This window comes from Aphidius gifuensis, linkage group LG1 (genome assembly GCF_014905175.1).
Source record: "Aphidius gifuensis isolate YNYX2018 linkage group LG1, ASM1490517v1, whole genome shotgun sequence".
Classification (NCBI taxonomy): domain Eukaryota; kingdom Metazoa; phylum Arthropoda; class Insecta; order Hymenoptera; family Braconidae; genus Aphidius; species Aphidius gifuensis.
The window spans coordinates 3258806-3279522 of NC_057788.1; the positions used below are offsets into that span (position 1 = coordinate 3258806).

Below are 20717 nucleotides of genomic sequence, written 5' to 3' on the forward strand. Positions count from 1 at the left end.
TATTTAATTTCATGATTATCAAGAGTTAACCCGGAGGATTGTAAATTAAATAAACTGATGAAAAAATTAATTAAAATTACCATTAAGTATACATCTTTGTGTAATATAAATTATAATGAAAAAAAAAATTAATAAATCGCGATAAAAATTTTAAAAGTTGTTTTAAATATTTAAAATAATCCCGCCAACGTCCATGTTTTATATTTAACAGTGTGTGTAATTCAATTGGTTGATTCCACAGCCAATGAGCAATTGAGTTTACACACACAAGACGCTAACCTGGAAGAGAAAAAAAAAATGAAAAAAATTCATCAGTCTCTCACTGACCATCACAAAGTGTTGTTATTGTATTTATATTTATATTTTTTTTTCTATTATTTTACTAAAATTTCATTGAATAATCGTGTGTACATTTTTTTATATCAACAAAAAATAATAATTAGTGAGTTACTCATAAAATTGAAACAGTTATTAAAATATACATGACATTTAAATAAATTATATCTTTTTAATATGAATTATATTTGACGTTTTATGTGATGTTTTAATAATTAATAATTGAATATTATTAATGAGTGTCAAAAAAATAATGTGGACGCAAAAATGGGAAACTTAGCCACTGTGGTGAAATTAAGTGTTGCAGTTTTGTTTGTGGATTATGTCCAGGCAATTGAGGTGAATCAATCACAAGGTAAAAAAATAAACAATTAATTTAATTTTAAATTAATATATTTAATTTATTTACAAAAAACAATTATCATATTTCATTGTTAAAAGCTATTTAAATAATATTTTAAATACAAAAAACTTTTTTGTTGTTTTGTTAATTTTTAAATATCAAATAATTATTATTTTTCATTATCAAATAATTAATTTAAAAATATTTTAATTATTATGCAGCTATAATAAAGACAAGAATTAATTATTCATAAAATTATTTCTTTTTTTTTGTTCTTTTTATTTACTTGATAAACAGAAAGAAATAAAAAATAAAAAATTGATAAATTTGAGTAATTATTTGTTATCAGTAAGTTGCACTTGATAAAGTCTTTAAATAAGTTGAAAAAAAAATAAAATTACTTCCTCAGGAAATTGTGTACAGTCAATAAATAATATTATCTTTTAAATTTTTTTGTATCTTCCTGTTAAAATACTGTGAATTAAAATTTATTTTTCTTTATTTTAAATTTTAACTTATATTTATTTTCATTTTACTATAAATCTACTGTACTCTCACTACGTTGCAAAAAAAATAAAAATATATATTTAATTATTACGTTAAAAATAGCATAAATTATTATAAATATAATTTTATTATTTAAATTATCCAATTACTTGGTAACCTTTAAACATTTAGCTAAAATCGAAAGGTCAATATAGCCTTTGTAAATTGAGTGAAAGGATGTTTTTTTAAAAAATTAAAATATTCTTCTGATAATAAATTGATTGATTTTTATTATTTGCAAACCGGATATTTATTATTATATTTATTCTCTTGCAATGTTTAAAAAAAATTTTTAAATTTATTATTATCACAGGTGATACTTGAATTACATTTTGTTGAGGTGAAGGTCACTATTATGCAAAGTATATTGACTCAATGTTACATTGACCACAAACTTATTATTTTTATAAAGCATCTCAAATTACCATTCACACACTGCAGCTTAATTTTTCTTATCTATTTTATATTTTTTCGATGTCAAGGTTTTTTTTTTTTCCACTAATATGACAATATTTATTAAATAAATTAAAAAATACTCAACAAAGTTATGTTGTTGAGTTGAAAATAGAGTTAATGAAATTAAGACGAGTAATTTTATCAGGTGTCTGCAATCTTGTGGAACCAGCTGTGATGTTGATGTTGATGTTGTTGATGATGTTGATTACTAAAAAAAATGAGCACAGTGTAAATTGTAAGATGATAATTTAACCATCAATATATTAATAATTTCATAAAGTCAGATGATCTTGAAATTAAAAAAAGAAAAAAATAGTGAAATAGTAAAACAAGTTGTTGTTGTTGTTGTATTTCACCTATATATGTGTATTTATGTATCGTCCTTACTAATGTTTTGTAATCTTTTTACCGTTTTATTTTCCAAGAAAATCAAGAAATCATTTATAACGCTGCTGAGGTTTTTTTTTTCTTTAAACAACGTTACTTACTACTATCTACCTATGTTGTTGTTTAAAAAAAAAACAACAACCCATGAATTTACGTTTGTTTGTGTTCATTTGACCCACATTTATCATCAACAATTTACCGTCATTGTGAACTCATCTGACCTCTAATACTCACAATAATAGAGTCACTTTGCTTACTACTACTCAATTGACATCAAAGATCCGCTCCTTAATTATTTAACAAACCATCATATTTTGTTATTATTTTTTTAAAAATAATTTATTCTTTTTCTTCTTCTTCATCTTCTTCTTCCTGTGGGGAAAATATGCAAGACTTTGACCGAATGATTGTCACGCTTTGAAACTTTTCCTGTCAAAGCCATATTTATATTTTTTTTTCCATGACCTCGTTTATAAAAATTTTTTATCAAAAATAAATTGTATTATTATTATTTAAAATGTTAATATCATTGTAATGATTTTACATATTTTTTTTTCTTAGTAAACATTGACTCACTGTGTTATCAAATCATCTTTTTTCATTTCAACGATAATTATCATTAATTTATACTAATATTCTTGTGAACTTGAAACACACATTTCGAAAATAACTAGACATCAACATGATTCAAAATTATAATATAATCTGATATATATTATAATTTTTTTCTTTACATTAATTATTAATCCGTGAGATTTTGAAAGTTAATATTTATTTATATTTTTTCTGTTTTTTAACTTTTTCTTCTAGTTGCAAAATGAGGAAAGAAATATATAATAATAAATTAAAAATAGAAAATATTAACTTTGACTTAACTGTTATTTAAATATAAAAATTGTTAGGGTGGAAAAAATAAACCACCTAAGAAGAAATTTAAAAAAATATATAACAAAATTTTCTCATGCGTACAACTTATTTGATTTAAAATAAAATAATCTACAATTAAATTATAAATATTAATAATTTTGCAATATATATTTTTAAATGAATATACCATTTCTTTTTTATAATTTAATATTTTTATTACATAATTATCTTTGGAATTTGAATTAAATGCGAGCGAGCGAGTATATTTGTGATATAATTCTTCTTGCCCCACATATGAATGTTAACCGTTACCTTTACTTGCATTTAGTAAAAAAATAATCAGATGAATTACTTCTGTAATTAAAATTATCTTTATTATTATCATATTTATAATTTATTTTTTCATTTTATTTTATATCTTGTGTGGGTGCAGGATTGTTTGGTATTATCCATTTGATGATCCAATTCATGACACAGTAAAATATAGTGGCTCACATCCTCACTTATAAACGTAATAACTCATCTATTTCAATTTCATTTTGTGGTTTACCACCACGCACTCAATTCACATGATTATTATGTTTTATTTATTTATTCTTTTTCATATATATATTATACTCAATATCTTCGGATGTATAGATTAAAATTGTTCATCATTACGAATCATTGAAAATTGAAAATATATACCTATATAATAAATTTGAACCGGAAAAATATAAAATAAAAAAGAAGAAAAAAATCATTAAACAACCGGAAAAAAATAAATAAAAAACTAATAGTAATAAAATATTATCTTGAAATATAAAATAATATATTATTGTATTATTATTTTTGCAATTTCTTCATCGAAAAAAAAAATATACATAATATAATAAAATAATAATTTTATATTTCACATAAATTGTAGCGATAATTCGAGTCAAAACAGGCGTGGTTTATATATTAAATAAAAAAATAAAAAATTGAATAAAATAATGAACAAGGTCTTTTGTATTGTATATATAAAGTTTTATGTTTTGTCTAATTACGCAAAAATATAAAAAGGAAGAAATAAAATGAAAGTGAATGTAAAAAAAGGGAAAAAAAAATAATTTAACAAAATATTTTCATAACATAAAAGTTATGAGTAATAAATATATATATATTTTTTTTTGTTCATCATGCATTGTTGATAATTTATTTTTTTTTTATTTCATTGAACTTGCCAATAATTATACTAAAAATAAATTCAAATTATTCGTCAATTATAATATATTTGTTTTATAATAATAATTTATTTTTATTTCATATAAATTATTATAATAAATAAATTATGCCGATAGAAAGTACTTAAAGTGATTGGTTGAAAATTTTCAATTTTATTTCAAGCGTGAAAACACGTATATATATTATTTATTTTTTTATTATTTAATATACATTTGTGTTTGCAGTTTTGTAAATAGAAAACACGTAAAATGTTTTATATATGAGATAAGACTAAAACCTTTTTGTATTTATTTTTTTTATATTCACAAATGATTATAATGCATAGAAAAAAAATAAAATAAAAAAGACACAAAAACACTTGTGCGAATAGAGTCAAAAGAATTACCAAGGTGGGATTAATACTTGAGCAAGGTGCTTGAGCACTTTCTCATGTAATTCATTGTAAATACTATAACGGTGTGTGTCCACAAACTTATTGGAAAGCTGTACACAATAACCATCGATAATTTAACAATAATCACGTAAAATTATTATTCTCGTTGCATGCAAATCACATTACATTATATATTTTTAAAAATATACTTGCATGACTCATTTTGTTGATTATTTATAACAAATAAATAAATATATTTTCAAATATAATGATGACTATTTATCAAATTACAATTAACATAAATAAATAAGTAAATAATTATAAATTTTTATAAATAAAAATACTTAGTATTTAATTATATTTCCTATTTATTTAACAACTATTTTTGGATAAGTGAAACAATACTTTCACTGCATATTTAAATAACAATTGGAAAGTTTATTATTTGTCAATTTTTTAATATAATAATTTGAATAATTTCATTATTGTTTATTTTATTATATTTTATAAATTATAATAATAATAATAGAATGATTAGTTAACAAGACGGAATAAAATTAAAATAAGGAAGAATAAATAATAATAATAATAATAAAATTAGTGTGATGTAATGAACTACTACTACTACTACTACTACTACTGTGTATCCAAGGTGGCAAATGAGGATATTCAATTACCCTCGTGATCTCATCTCTGTGTGTATGTAATGCGTAACTGAGAGAACACAGAAACATCAAAGAATATATTTTTTTTTTCTCAAATATGTTTATCATGATGATGATGATGATTATATACTTCTTTGGAATTAATTAATTAGTGTTGAGAACAAATTTTTTTATACTTCATATACAGATCTTTCGACCCTTCAAAACTTTTTTTTTTCTTCTATATATTTCTATCTGACCCTAACCAGTAACCAGTCATTGAACCCAAAATAAAAAAGATAAAAAATAATTTCTAGTTGTCTATATCATGAAAATAATAATCATCGTATCAGCATCATGATTATCATCTAGTATATAAACACAAACTTTCTGCAATTTTAAAAGAGAAAATTTTCCAAGAATTTTTTAGTTTATTTTTTTTTTTTTTAAATCATAATAGCCACACCCAATTTTATTTTTTAATAGATGATGTATTGTTACACTTAATGATGATAATTTGAAATTAAAAAAAAAATAAATATAATAATATTAATAATTAATTGAATGAATAGAAATTAAATTCATTGAGAGAAATTATTATTATTTTTTTTTTTTTTGTCACAAAGCATACTGGGAATATTGTTCTATATATCGTTTGACTTCTGATTTTACTATAGGATGTATGTAATAACTAATAATATATAAATGCAGTCTGTGATGTTGTTGATGACTATGGAACAGCATCTGTCTACCATATGCTCCGCCTACCAATTCAACTTAGTTAATATTTTTTCGACAAGCCACAATCAGCTTCCTTCCTTTGTCACAATTTTACTTAATTTCTATTATACATTTTACATGAATTTTTTATTATTTATTTGCTTCATTTCATTTGCATTATTTATTATCAATTTTTACATTTCTCTTCCTTTCGTTTTCATTATATTTTTATATTTTTTATTACCTGGATTAAATTTTTTTTCTCTCTCGAATTTATATTTTATTTGACTGGGGTTACTACTGGTACCGTTGGTCCCCCTCATGTTTCGATTGAGAATCGAAAAAAAATTATATGCGACAATGATAAAGCAAGGTCGTATTTTTTTTTCACATCATTTAAATATATAGAAGGAAAAAAAGCAAATGAGTCAATCTAAAATATTTGTATGATTTTGAATAATTAAAATATGCCATCATTTTTTTTTTTTTATTATATATTTATAATAAATATACTGCTAGATACTTTGTCATTGAAATAAATAAATGCAGGTATTATTCAATACACACTTGTCTCGCGTGATTATTAGTTATTTTTTTTATTTTCTCACGTTTCATTTAAAAATAAAAATTGTACAACTGACTCAATTTCTATCTGTTTCTATACACTCAATGATGATGATGTTATATTATTTCTCATATAATCAAACTTAATAAAAATATATAAAATTAAAAAAATAAATATTAATTACTAGCATTCCTTTATGGTAATAAATTTTTCATCTATCTATTAGATTTCATCACTCTGTGTATATTAATTAATTAGCAATAATTTTTTAATTTTTTTTCTAGAAATTAATTCTAATATAAATCAATTTAATTATTTATTTAAAAAATGAAAATAAAGATTTTAAATTGATTAAGTATACACGTATATGGTTGCAAAATTATTTCTTTACCATATATGTATTTTATTATTCTATAAAATTGCTTTTTTCCTTGCTGCTCTGATTTTTTTTCTTCTCTTTTGCTTTCCGTATATTTTGCTCAGGTATAGACACTATTTTTACAACGTCAAACATAACTGTAATCGCATCTACTCATGTGATCATTTCGCTTCTTCTATATACTTAAAAATTCTTTTGTAAATTTGTATACACCTCGACAACAATGCTCATCTTCTTTTTCATTTTTTTTTTTTTACCTTTTTTCTAATAATTTTCTATTTTTATTATTATTTTATACTTTGTAATTCTATCTATAATTTTTTATTTTATTATTTACAATGTTTTCTTCTAATTTATTTATTCTTTTCTACTATTTGGTCATATATATATTAGTTAAATTAGTTTATATAGATAAATAATATATTTGATAATATAATCATATTATTCTAGTCAGTAATTATTTATGTTAATTATACTCATTGCTATGAAAAAATAGTATTATGAATCATAAATTATATTTATAAATAAATACATAAATACATAAATGATACGATTTGATGATTGATTTTGAAGATTATATTGATTTAGTTTTATGTAATATTGTATGTAAGAGAAAAATTAATATTTCTAATAACTATGTATATATATGTATGAATACGAGTTTTATATTTTTTTCTAAATGTTTAAGTAGTAATGTTTATTTAAACTTTCTACATGTTGGCATAAATATTGAATCAGTTATTAGAAGTAACTGGTTAATGATAAATAATATTTTTTTTCTACCAAATCTAGATAATGGCTTAGTCATTTATGAGTCATTTGACCGTGAAAAAATATTTAAAAAAATAAAATAAAGATAGCATAGAAACACATCACGTGTGATGGTGATGATTATGATGAAGAAAGTGTTTTGGAATTTGTACTGTAAGAAGAAAAAAAAAATTACTATATTAAATTGAGATGTGAGAATAATAGTTTTTTTGGGGACATAAATGCTTCTTTTTTTAAATTTTTGAATGTTTTTTATTTATTTTTTCCATTGTGTATATAGAAAAGAAAGAGGTCTTGGGTCATGACAATTTACGTTTGTTGGTACAGCGTGTTCTCAACTTGGAGAATGTAAACGGACATTGAGTGAAGTTGTTGTTGGAATAGAGTTTTACGAGTTGTAACTTATAAGACCCACATAATCATGAAACAACCAGCCACATTCCACGTATACACTTGAAAAGTCCAGGATGATTCAAAAATGTATCTAACATTTATCATATATATTTAAAATAAAGTCAAATTTTTTTCATTTTAAATAATATCAGAGCTTGACTTTCAAAAAAAATTACATACACAAAATAAGTCTTAATTTAATTTTAATTTTTATTTAATACATGCTGCAACAATGATAAATTAAATATCCATCATTTTACATTTAAAAAACCATCAAATTCGAAATTTTATTTTTTATTTTTTAATAATAACAATAATTGTTGAGAAATTTACAAAAATAAGGGCATTAATAAATAAAAAATTGACAAACTAAGTTGCTCTTTTAAATCCACGTGTTTTATATTTTTTTTTTTTTATTATTTTAAAAAATATATACACTTTTTTCTTTTTTAAACAAATAAACAACAACGTGAGATAAAAAGTCAGCAAGCCTTCACGTTTTCAAGAAAATGAGAAAAAAAAATAATAAAAAAAGTAATCTAAGGTACTTCTCAAGATTGACTAGAGATATATAAAAAATAAAAAATAAAAAAAATGTTTCTTATGATGGTTGAGCAGAGTTGTTGGTAGTTTAAATTTAATTGGCAATGAAAAGATTAAATTATTTTATTAAAAATATAAATAAGAAAAAAAAAAGTATATATAATTCAAATGATGGAAATATAAAATAAATTTCAGGTACATGTGTTGGGTGTGTGTTGTTGACTATTTTATAAATACAATTTTTATGTATGAACTTTGTGTGTTAAGCTTGAGTGAACACTCCACTCTAACAATACCTAAACTTATTCAACGAGTAAAATGCCCCTAGTTGAAGCTGGACTAACTTACTACTAACGGTCATTGGACCTATACTTATAAATAAATTTATATTTCATTTCTAATATCAACAAAATCGAAATTTCGCAAATAAATAAAACACTAAATTTTCTCATAAAATGACGAAAAGAAAGAAAAAAAAATAATAGAAATTTTTTATGATTTATCAAGTCACCCAAGTGACTTTAACTAAATATATTCTTGTAATGCTTTTTTTTTAAATTCTGCTCACATTAAAATAAACAACTTTGTCAAAATTTATTTAGGACAAAAATACACAAAAATCCATTTGCGTTTTAAAGTCAATTTTTAAATTGTAAAATATATAATTAATATTCATAGATACTTGAATTGATAATCTCAAATATCTTCAGGATAAATATGTCATCCATCAATAGTAAATAAATAATATATATATTTAATAATAAATAAACAAGTTTTATAAAAATTACCATTAAAAGTCATATTTATTTTTGATGTTGACGTAAATTTTAAATGTGTTGTCATCATCATCATCAACATCAATGTCAACTTTTAATTACATAAAATATCATAATTTAAAAAAAAAAAAAATCCTGATCAACAACTAGATAAACATCTCTATCATTATGGTCATAAATTATATTTTCTAATATTTTTAAAAATATATTTATCATTTTCAGAATGTATCGAGACATCGAGTGGATGTTTGTGGTGTCGAGGAACAACCTGTGCTCGTTGTGCAGTTTTACATCATCGTGGAAATTGTGTAGAGACTTGTCCACCAGGTCACATTGCCGATTGGTCAACAAAAGACGAATATATGGGAAAAATTTGTCGTGAAATTGGCTATATGTTTGGTTTAAGTGGTAATCAAATTGCAATTATTGTTGGTGTTATATCTGGAGTTGTAATATGTTTATTTGTTATACTTTGTGGTGTAATTATAATTCATCGAAGAAAAAAAAAAACAGCTAAATTAATGCGACAATATGAAGATAGGTAAAAAAAATATATTTATTTATATTAAATTTTATAAATTTATATTTATTTTAATTATTAAAAATTTATTTATTTATTTATAATTAATTTAGCGCTGAGAGAAGAGAATTTCTCAAGCATCTTGGAACATTGAGAAGTGAGGCAAATACATTTCTTGCAATGTTAAATGACACGAGAAGACAAGTCAGGGAATTGTATTATTCTGGTAATAATGGTGATGGTGCTGTTGGAGTTCAAGCCTACAGGTAATTTATTTTAATTAAAAAAAATAAACAACAACAACAACTTAATTATTATTCATATATTTACATAGTTTTTAGTTTTTTAAATTTTTTTTCTTTCCAAGATCTCATAAGTTTGTTTTAACAATTTGTCTCTTACATAATTTATATACATGAATAATAATTTTATTACAGACCGGTGCTACGAGACCTTGCAAGAATTCTTGTTCTTGTTAATAGAAAAGACGAGGAAATATCACAACCACCAAGTGACTGGCAACGATTATTAGCATGGGCTGAACGTCTTCTTCGACGATACAAAAAACACTCATCACCTGAGGTAAAATTAAATAAAACATTTCATTATAAAAATCAAAGCTAATACCTTGAGGATCAAATACGTAAAAAATTAAATTAAATAAACAATTTACTTGTCATTAAAAAAACTAGGCTACAAGTTTCTCATGTGTTGTACAACTTTTTTTTTTTTTTCTATTCTATATTCTTTTTTTTTTTGCACACGCCAACAGTCGGTTAGACACTTTGGTGAGTGTTACAACACACATAAAAATATATTCCCTCTTCCTTTCTTTCTCTCTCTCTCTCATCAATAAATCTTCTCATGATAATCAAACTTCCATCCAATTGTTCAGTTGTATATGCAATTAATTAACAATAGATAATAATAATTTTTTTTTAATATTTAAGGTGGCACAACTGGTGACATTTCTTCAACAACCATCATGCCAATTGACAAATCAAACAAATCAACAAATAGCCATAACACAAGCATCACAAACATACGAAATGCGTGCAACACCAACAAATTTAACAACATTCCAAGCAAATTCACCATTGACAACATTTCAAGCAAGCGACAAATCAAGTATAAGTCCAGCATCATCAAGTCTTGGTTACAATAAAGATAGTCCAATATTTTCAACACTTGGACGTAATTCATCATCAATATATAATGAAAAATTAAGTCCATCAAGTTCAACTGTTGCCCAAACAACACCACTTGTTTATAATAATTCATCATCATCACCAATACTACAAGAATTAACAATATCAGCATTTAATAATCATTATAGTCATAAAAATAGTGATAATACAAATGGTTCTGGTGCTGATGATTCAGAATATAATTATTTAAATAGTGATTTAAATCCACAATGGGAATTTACAAGTCCTACTGAAACAACAAATTATACTATTCTCAATGATTGGGCACCTGGACGTGACTACCTCATTGATGATTTTACAACACTGGGATTTCGACCGCAGGATGAAATAACAACTGAATTATAGTTTATTATATTTTATTTGCAATTTTCTTATTTATAACAAATTAAATTAATAATATATATTTAGATAATGATAAATTTAGAAAAAAAAAAACAATCATCATGATAAACAATTGGTTTTTTTTAATGATAAACAAAAAAAAACCTTCAATTATATAAAAATTTGACTGAATTTGATTGTATTGATATTCTTTGATGATGAATTTCTGTTTTTTTTAGAATTTTTGATGTAATTTAATAATAATTTTACGTAATTTTTAACGATATCTGCACTAGTCAATGTTTTTTTTTCTTTTTTTAAATAAATAAACCATCATCACTGATGATGTGCAGTGTTGTAAATGATTTATGTCGTTTGCTATTTACACATAATCATTGTTTTTGTTTTTTAAATAAATTTTTTTTTTTCAAATTACATTTTTATCGGTGTATTATCAACTTTATAAATTGTCAGACATATCAATAAGTTTTTTTATTGTATTTTTAAATCATCAGTGAGAGGTTGGATGGGAATTTTTTATTTGTTTATTTTTTTGCACGGCTTAGTATCAATTTTAGAGAGGCTGTAACATGTACAAATTCATTGTAAATATTATATAAATAATTTTAATAGTTTTAATAATTTTATTCAATATTTGAATATCGTACAATTAATAATAAAGTATACAAGATAAAAAAAAATCAATATTATTATAGATATATTATAATTGTCATCGAAAAATAAATTTAAATTTTCGAAAAATCAGTGGATTATTATGACAATGAAAATTTAAAGTGTATTAATTATTATTTAGTGATTGTTTTATTACTTTTTTTTAATGTTAAATAATTCATAACAATTTACTACGTTGACAGTTAAAATTTATTGATTCCTTTTTCTTTGTATTACGTTGAAGAAAATACACAGTTAATTGTGTGATAATTTCTATTATCTTTAAAATTAAAAACAGTTTATAATTTCCATTTTACAGATAATATTTTCTCTCGATGAATTTTCATCTTTCAAATTTTCGCTGTAAACGGAAATCGCCATCATTGGCGCTTGCGTATATTATTTTTTTATCTCTTTCCTACTCATCATTGTCTTTCCCCTCCCGCCAAATAAATCCTTTAAAAAAAAACATTCCAATAATTATTGGAACTAAACATTTCAAATTTAAATTCTTCCACGAATATTATTATTAATTAATTAACATAGCTAAAAAATAATGAAACATAGAGAATACCATTAAATATACCAATTTATTTATTTAAAAATGAAAAAAATAGATGATAAATAAAAAAATGGCGTGTCTCATTGTCGCCGCCGCGACGGCAAGGGCTTGGCATATTGCGGGGAGGGGATACACACAATATACCCTTTACAAGAGAGAAAACGAGACAGATAAATAAAAACGAGAAAGATAGATAGAAACTAGAGCTGAGAGAGGAGAGAGACAAGTTCTCGGCAACCCGTTGAAACGTAACGAAACACTGTGTAAGCCGTAAGGTGGGGAAGTGCGAGGGGCAGCCATGACAGTCGTTCTGTAATTTTTTGCAAAAAAAATCATACAAAATTTAATTATTATTTAAACAAAATACAAAGTCACAGTTATTTATATTGTAAACAAATATATTTATCTAAACAAGTGTATTAATATTTATGTTTGTGTTTTGTGTTGTGTATGCGTGTGTGTTTTTGTGTTCAATGAATGAGAGAGCCATAAGTATATTAACAACAGCGTGGCCATTATCATTTTGATATTAAAAAAAAAAAAAACTTGTGGGTACTTGCGGCGGTGGTGAGACGTCAAGAGTTTTTTTTATTAAAAATTATCAGCGATTTTTTTAAAAAATATACACAACAACTTTAACAAACACAAAAGTGCATTAAAAAAAAAAGACTGTGATTAGAGTGAAATAATTATTATTAAAAAAAGAAGCCAACAATTGGATAAAAATAAAAAAAAAACAAGTTAAATTAAAACAAAGTAGACAAGGTGAGGTGAGGCGTCGGCCATAGTAAATATATTTTGTCTTTTAATTTTTTTTATTGATATTATTATTATTATCTTATAATCCTTCCCCCTAATTATTGCTAATTATTTAGTCTTTGTGTTGAGATAGTTTTTTATAAATTACTCATTGTTATTTTACTTGGCGCTTAGATTTTTTATTAAAAAATAAAAACAACGATGATTAGTGGCGACGACAAAAACTAACGGCTAATATTGTTGTTATTGGATTTTTTTTTTTTTTTTTTTTTATTGATAAATTATATTATCATTTATCATGCTCATTACCACGTGAGTTATAAGCTACTTACTGGACAAAAATAATAATTGATTTTTGTCATTTTCATATGTCATTTGTAAATTATTATTTTGGTTTTTTTTTTTATCAGACAATGACAACTGGTCATTTTTTTTTTCTCCTCAATACATGAATATATATATTTTTTTTTATAAATATGTACAATGTACGTGTATCAATTTACAACAACACATACTCGTTGCTGTGCCCGCAGCCATTAGACCGTCCATCTTGTTGGCCCCTTGTCCTCGTTCCACGAACTGCGATAATTGACGCGTCATATGTGCGAGATACACATTTTAATAATATAAAATAATAATGAATTTTTTTTTTTACCCAATTGCTTATTCATTTGTGTATATGTAACATTAACATGTGATTTAACTCACGTTCGTTTTTAAAATTTTTTTTCTTCTTTCCTATATCATTCATTATCTTTTCTGTTTTATTTTTTATTTAATTATTATTGTCATTATTATTGTTATAGCCGGTAGCACACGAGTGTGTTAAATGTCTTGAGAATATTATCATTTAATTAGTTGAAAAATTTATTATGATTCTCGCTTGTTTATCTTATTTTGTTGGGCAAATTTAAATGTTTCAATGCACTCACTATTTTTGCCGCTCTTATTTTTTTTTGTAATTATATATTTTTTAAATAGTTTTAATCAATTGATCTTTAATTTATTTTTTTTTTCCCTTTGTAGAATGAAAAATGGAGAGTATCAGAGTAAATTTTTATAAGATAAAAGCAATCATTAAACAAAGATGAATAGTGAACAACATGCCTTGCCAGCGACGTCGCAGGCACAAGAGGTGAGATGTTATTTTTTTTTTTTTTTAAATAATTTTAGTCATGTTTTATCTCGCATTTTTGATATAAAATAATAGATACTTTTTTTTATTTTAATTAGAAAATTGAATGCAATCGTGTAGCTTAATTTGTTAACTAGAATTTGTTTATTATTTTTTTTTTTTTGCAAAAAGTTGCTTTAGCTTTGTACATTTAAAAATAACAAAAATTTTTAAATTTATATTCTTCTATTATTCTTGATTACATGTCCCTGAAAAAAGTAATAAAAAAAATGAAAGTTTTAAATACGTAGAGAATGAAAATAAAAATGATATAAATGTAGTTGTAGTAGTAGATTTGAAATAGTTGCATGAGTAAAAAATAAAATTCCTCTGGTCGATGTTGTAAAAATATTTTGAATGTATAATTTGTTAGGGAATAAACACGATTGGCCAAAATGCTCATCGTTCTTCTTTTCGTATTGATTTGGAAAATACAACAACAACTACAACAACAACAATAACAACACCATCATCATCGTCATTATCATCAACAACAAGTGTTGGTTATATTGGCAATGCAATTCAACATTCATCTGATGATCGTCGTGTAGGTACAGCAGATGTTACATTAGCATCATCAGTAGCTAAATATTTAGTACTGACTCATTTTTTTCCTGGACAAATACCACAAGTTTATCAACAATCACAAACAAATAATAATCAAAGAATAAATGATAGTAATCAATTATTGACAAAAGAATCAATAACAGCATTGACACAAAATATGGAAATGTCAAATAATAATTCACAACATCAAACAATAATTACAACATCACAACAACAACAACAACAACAACAACAACAACAACAACAACAACAACAACAACAACAACAACATCATCATCAACCGACAATTACAACAAGCAGTCATCACACTACACTTCAATCGACTGCGCAGGTTTGTTCTCCCTGTAGATTTGCATGTTTTTTATATTATTTTTTTTCCAATTTCATTTGTATTTTTGTATTTATCAATGGTGTTTGATATTATTGTAGATTTTTTACTGCATTTTTCATAGTTTATTTTAAAAAATTAATTCATTGGTTTTTTTTTTTTTTGTTAATGATAAATATTATTTTTTGTTTATTTCAATAGATACCTGTGTCATTACCTGGTTTAACACTTGATACATCACACATACAAGCCAGTCATTTACAGGTAACACACGCCCAAATGCAACAACAATTGCAATCACAACAGCAACAGTTGCATGCCCAACAACAGCAACAACAACAGCAGCAACAGCAGCAGCAGCAACAACAACAGCAAGCACATCATCAAATGCAAGCTCATCAAAATGCCCAGAATAATGTATCAAATTCACAAAATCAATCTGTCAATCAAGCAGGAGATCATAAAGTAAAAGATGAAGGTGGTAGCTGTACAACTGAACGATGCAGTGATAGCCAAGTTCATTGTCAAGTACAATGTGATCTTCAACTTCAACCTCAACAAGATTTACAACAAACATTGATGCAACAACAAAATCAACAACAACAAATTAGTGTTGGTATCAGTGGTGGTAATTCAACAACCACTGTTAATCAAAATAATTCTGATAAACCAGACAAAGAAAAAGATATTATAAGACAACAAATTATGACACAATTTCAAGTACCAGAACTTAAACCAGGTGGTCATATGATGGATGTAAGAACAGCTGATGGTTCTGTTGTTAAAATAAGTGCAGGAAATGAACAAGATCTTGCTAAAACACTTGGTGCAGAAATGGTACAGAATATGTATAAGGTAATTTTTTTTTAAATTAACATTAATATGTATATTTAAATGTATTATTTATTTATTTTAAAATGATAATAATTAAAATTAAATTTTTAAACAGGTTAATGTTGATGATTTAAATCAAATATTGGCATATCATGAAGTATTTGGTAAACTTCAAAGTGAAATTGCTGCTGGTACAACACTTGTTAGTAGTGCAGTACCAACTCAAACAGTTGCAACAATACAAAATGGTGCAACACAAATTGCACAATCAGTACAATTAAATAAATTTGAATTAAAAACAGTTGATGGTGAAGTTGCACCTGGACCAAGTGGTTCACCAGTATCAGCTGGTAGTCATGCATGTGATACTTGTGGTAAAATATTTCAATTTCGTTATCAGCTTATTGTACACAGACGTTATCACAATGAACGTAAACCATTTACATGTCAAGTTTGTGGTAAAGCTTTTACCAATGCTGCTGATTTGACTCGTCATGGTAAATGTCATTTAGGTGGTTCAATGTTTACTTGTGAAGTATGCTTTCATGTATTTGCAAATGCACCATCACTTGAACGTCACATGAAACGTCATGCAACTGATAAACCATACAATTGTACTGTATGTGGTAAAAGTTTTGCAAGAAAAGAACATCTTGATAATCATACTAGATGTCACACTGGTGAAACACCCTACAGGTATATAATATTATTTAACTTGATAAATTATCAATTATTTAAATGATAGACTAATTAAAAAATTAATTGCTTAATTATATATTATTTTAGATGTCAATATTGTGCTAAAACTTTTACAAGAAAAGAACATATGGTTAATCATGTACGTAAACATACTGGTGAGACTCCACATCGTTGTGAAATATGTAAAAAAAGTTTTACCCGTAAAGAACATTTTATGAATCACGTATTGTGGCATACTGGTGAGACACCACATCAATGTGAAGTTTGTGGTAAAAAATATACACGCAAAGAACATCTTGCAAATCATATGCGATCACATACAAATGATACACCATTTCGTTGTGAAATATGTGGTAAGTAAAAATCAAGTTTTAACATTTTAAGCTTTATTAAAATAGACCACTCAATTTGTTTGTATTCAAGACAATACAACTTGAAAAATTGTTGATATAATATCTGTGAGAATAAATTGCACATTGCCAGTTGCAATTTTCTGTAAGCTTTGTATTATATTCATTCGACTGTTAAATAATTCTCTTTATCCAACATGCGGGTGTATTTAAATTTTTCTCATGATTTTTGTATATTGATTTTAAATTAGATTCAATAGGGGCATAAAAGCTCCAGAATAATAATTATATTCATTTTAATTAACAAATTTTTTTAATTTAAAAAAAAAATAGGCAAGTCATTTACGAGGAAAGAGCATTTTACGAATCACATAATGTGGCATACTGGTGAAACACCTCATCGTTGTGATTTTTGCTCAAAAACATTTACAAGAAAGGAACATTTATTGAATCATGTACGGCAACACACCGGAGAGTCACCTCATCGTTGTGGTTTTTGTTCAAAATCATTTACCAGAAAGGAACATCTTGTTAATCACATTCGTCAGCATACAGGTGAAACTCCATTTCGTTGTCAGTATTGTCCAAAAGCATTTACTCGTAAGGATCACTTGGTAAATCATGTCAGGCAGCATACAGGTGAATCACCACACAAGTGCCAGTATTGCACAAAATCATTTACAAGAAAGGAACATTTGACAAATCACGTACGTCAACATACAGGTGAATCGCCACATCGTTGTCATTTTTGTTCAAAGTCATTTACACGTAAGGAACATTTAACAAATCATGTAAGAATTCATACTGGTGAATCACCACATCGTTGTGAATTTTGTCAACGTACATTTACAAGAAAAGAACATCTTAATAATCATTTACGTCAACATACTGGTGATTCTTCACATTGTTGCAATGTTTGCTCCAAGCCATTTACAAGAAAGGTACGTAAAAAAATATTAAACTTTTTACAATATCTTTATTTTTTAATATAAAATATCTAATAAATGATATATTCATGTTATAGGAACACTTGGTAAATCATATGCGATGTCATACTGGTGAACGTCCATTTGTTTGTACCGAATGTGGTAAAAGTTTTCCATTAAAAGGAAATCTTCTATTTCATATGCGTTCACATAATAAAGGCAGTACTGCTGAACGTCCATTCCGCTGTGATTTATGCCCAAAAGATTTTATGTGTAAAGGACACTTGGTGTCACATCGTCGTTCACATTCAGATGAAAGACCACACAGTTGTCCTGATTGTGGTAAAACATTTGTTGAAAAAGGTAATATGCTTAGACATTTAAGAAAACATGCTGCTGAAGGTTTACCAACACAAGTACCAATACAAGTACCAACACAAGTTACAACACCAGCAACAATATCACAAACTGGTGTTATACCAATACCAATACCATTATCAACAACTGCTGCAGTACTTGTTAGTCATCAATTAACACAACAGCAACAACAGCAACAGCAGCAGCAACAACAACAACAACAGCAGCAGCAGCAACAACAACAGCAACAACAACAGCAGCAGCAACAACAACAACCAACAACAACAACACCAGTTGTACCACAACACACTGTTGTTGTACCTACACCACCTGGTGTACTTACATCATATTAAATTTATTAATTGACCAATTTATTATTATTTTTTATTTTTATTAATCATGAAAAACTAAAAATACTAGCATAAAGTTGTGCAAACTTTAATATGACAAACGTTTTATCATTATCAATAAAAATCATTAATTCTAGATGAAAATATATATAGTCTAGAGAAATATTCGATTAACATTATCGAAAATGTGAAACATTTTTGTTTTTTTCTAGTATTTTTTAAATGTATTTTTAAAAAAAGTGGTTATATATTTGTTTATTGATTCATTTACTTTTTGTTACGATAAAAACTAGAAAAAAAAAAAACATTTTAAAAATAATCATGACTTGATCTTGAATGGATCTTTTTATTATTATTTTTTATTTTTTGTTTTCAAATTTTTTTTTTTTATAAATAAATACATAGATAAAAATAATTTTATAAAAAAAAAAAAAAAAGATACACAATGTAGATAAAATTATTGTAGAGTTCATTATTCTGTAACATCTTAATTAAGTGAATGGTAAATGAAAAAAAAAAACAATATATATAAAAAAAATTATTTCACTTAAAATATATTAGCCGTTATTTTTGCAGTGCAATATATTTCGGCTGCTTTTTGTTGTTTAATTACAAAATCATTATTGAGATAAAGATATAGGAAAAGAAAAAAAAAAAAAAAAAAAAAATTCCAATATCATTATAAATCAATTATTTACTTTGTTATTTTATTTTGAAGAATTAAAAAAAATAAATAAAAGAATTATTTTAAATAAATGATTTTTAAAAATTAAATATTACGATTTAATTTATATAATCGATTTATAAATCATTTAAGGCCATGTATTTCGTATTAAGATATATGAATAAAAAAAAAAGAAAAAAATGAATAACAATTAATTGACTTGTAAAAAATTAATTGATAATAGTGGATACAAATAATTTTGTGACACAGTGACAGTTTTTAATTAATAATTCAAACAACAAAACTGTGCAAAGCTGTGAATTCTTTTTTCTACCTATTAATTGTCAAGTATAATTACCAAGAAATTTCATTATTGCTTGGCAATTAAAACTGTCTAACATACGGGCATAGCAATTATGTATAATATTTTATAAAAAAAAAATACTTTAATAGGCATGGAATAGAAATTAAAAAATAATAAATTAATAATTCAATTTTAAATAAAGAAAAATAATAAAACACATTACATTTATATGTATGGTACTTCAAAATGTAATAAGCACACGATAATAAAAGAAAAAAAAATTATTATCATTATTATTATTATAGAAAAATACGTGTGATATCCCAAAATGGGTTTGATTAAAAATGAAAAAATGAAAAAAATACTAAATAAATAAAAAACAAAAAAAAAAATTTAACATTTAAATAAAAACCCACGTAGAACTTCTATAGATTCGTATGAAAAAAAAAAAACATTTATAATAAATTAATTATAAACAATTAGTATGTCCTATAAAATTTAATGTTTAACAAAAAAAAACGTAAAAAGTATCACAAAATAACCAAAAGAATGCAATTTTTTTTTTTCTAAAAAATATAAAGCAAACCAAAATGAAAAAGCCATAACTTGGCATCAAGATAAAAGATAAAAACTAGCAATTAAAATAAAAATATTGTTTTTAATCGGTTAAAATGGTAAATAAAATAATTAAAAATTAAAAAAATTGACGTTTTAGTAATATACATAATATACATTTTGTATATGATGTTTATAATAAAATAAATAACTTTTAAATATTTAATATTATCAACGAGTGTCATTAGAAATGAAAAAAATA

At 24.6% G+C, this 20717-nt stretch overlaps 2 protein-coding genes across 9 annotated transcripts; both read left to right on the forward strand.

Annotated features, from left to right (window-relative positions):
* The first annotated feature begins 312 nt into the window (after positions 1–312).
* On the forward strand, positions 313–12495 carry LOC122860976. Its single transcript, XM_044165079.1, has 5 exons — positions 313–691; positions 9528–9846; positions 9939–10091; positions 10263–10407; positions 10776–12495. Exons 1-5 carry the CDS (start codon positions 604–606, stop codon positions 11376–11378), a joined length of 1308 nt encoding a protein of 435 aa, XP_044021014.1. The 5' UTR covers positions 313–603; the 3' UTR covers positions 11379–12495.
* Positions 12496–12638: 143 nt separating this feature from the next.
* LOC122860977 (zinc finger protein 271-like) lies at positions 12639–20498 on the forward strand. Of its 8 annotated transcripts, none has more exons than XM_044165081.1 (8): positions 12639–13358; positions 14374–14482; positions 14895–15419; positions 15618–16271; positions 16366–16946; positions 17037–17302; positions 17633–18240; positions 18324–20498. In XM_044165081.1, the coding sequence occupies exons 2-8, from the start codon at positions 14435–14437 to the stop codon at positions 18933–18935; spliced, it is 3294 nt and encodes a 1097-aa protein (XP_044021016.1). In that variant the 5' UTR covers positions 12639–13358; positions 14374–14434; the 3' UTR covers positions 18936–20498. The 8 variants fall into 8 exon arrangements, with proteins under 8 accessions (XP_044021016.1, XP_044021015.1, XP_044021019.1 ...); XM_044165080.1 differs by having other exon boundaries at positions 12639–13353; XM_044165084.1 differs by having other exon boundaries at positions 12642–13353; positions 14895–15068.
* The last annotated feature ends 219 nt before the right edge of the window (positions 20499–20717 follow it).

Bases quoted from the DNA above. Each gene is read 5' to 3' on its own strand.
- LOC122860977 (XM_044165081.1), top strand. From the start codon at position 14,435: ATGAATAGTGAACAACATGCCTTGCCAGCGACGTCGCAGGCACAAGAG. The intron at 15,420-15,617 runs GTTTGTTCTCCC...TTATTTCAATAG, and splicing joins CACTTCAATCGACTGCGCAG to ATACCTGTGTCATTACCTGG. The intron at 16,947-17,036 runs GTATATAATATT...ATATTATTTTAG, and splicing joins ACTGGTGAAACACCCTACAG to ATGTCAATATTGTGCTAAAA.
- LOC122860976 (XM_044165079.1), top strand. From the start codon at position 604: ATGGGAAACTTAGCCACTGTGGTGAAATTAAGTGTTGCAGTTTTGTTT. The intron at 9,847-9,938 runs GTAAAAAAAATA...TAATTAATTTAG, and splicing joins ATGCGACAATATGAAGATAG to CGCTGAGAGAAGAGAATTTC. The intron at 10,092-10,262 runs GTAATTTATTTT...ATTTTATTACAG, and splicing joins GTTGGAGTTCAAGCCTACAG to ACCGGTGCTACGAGACCTTG.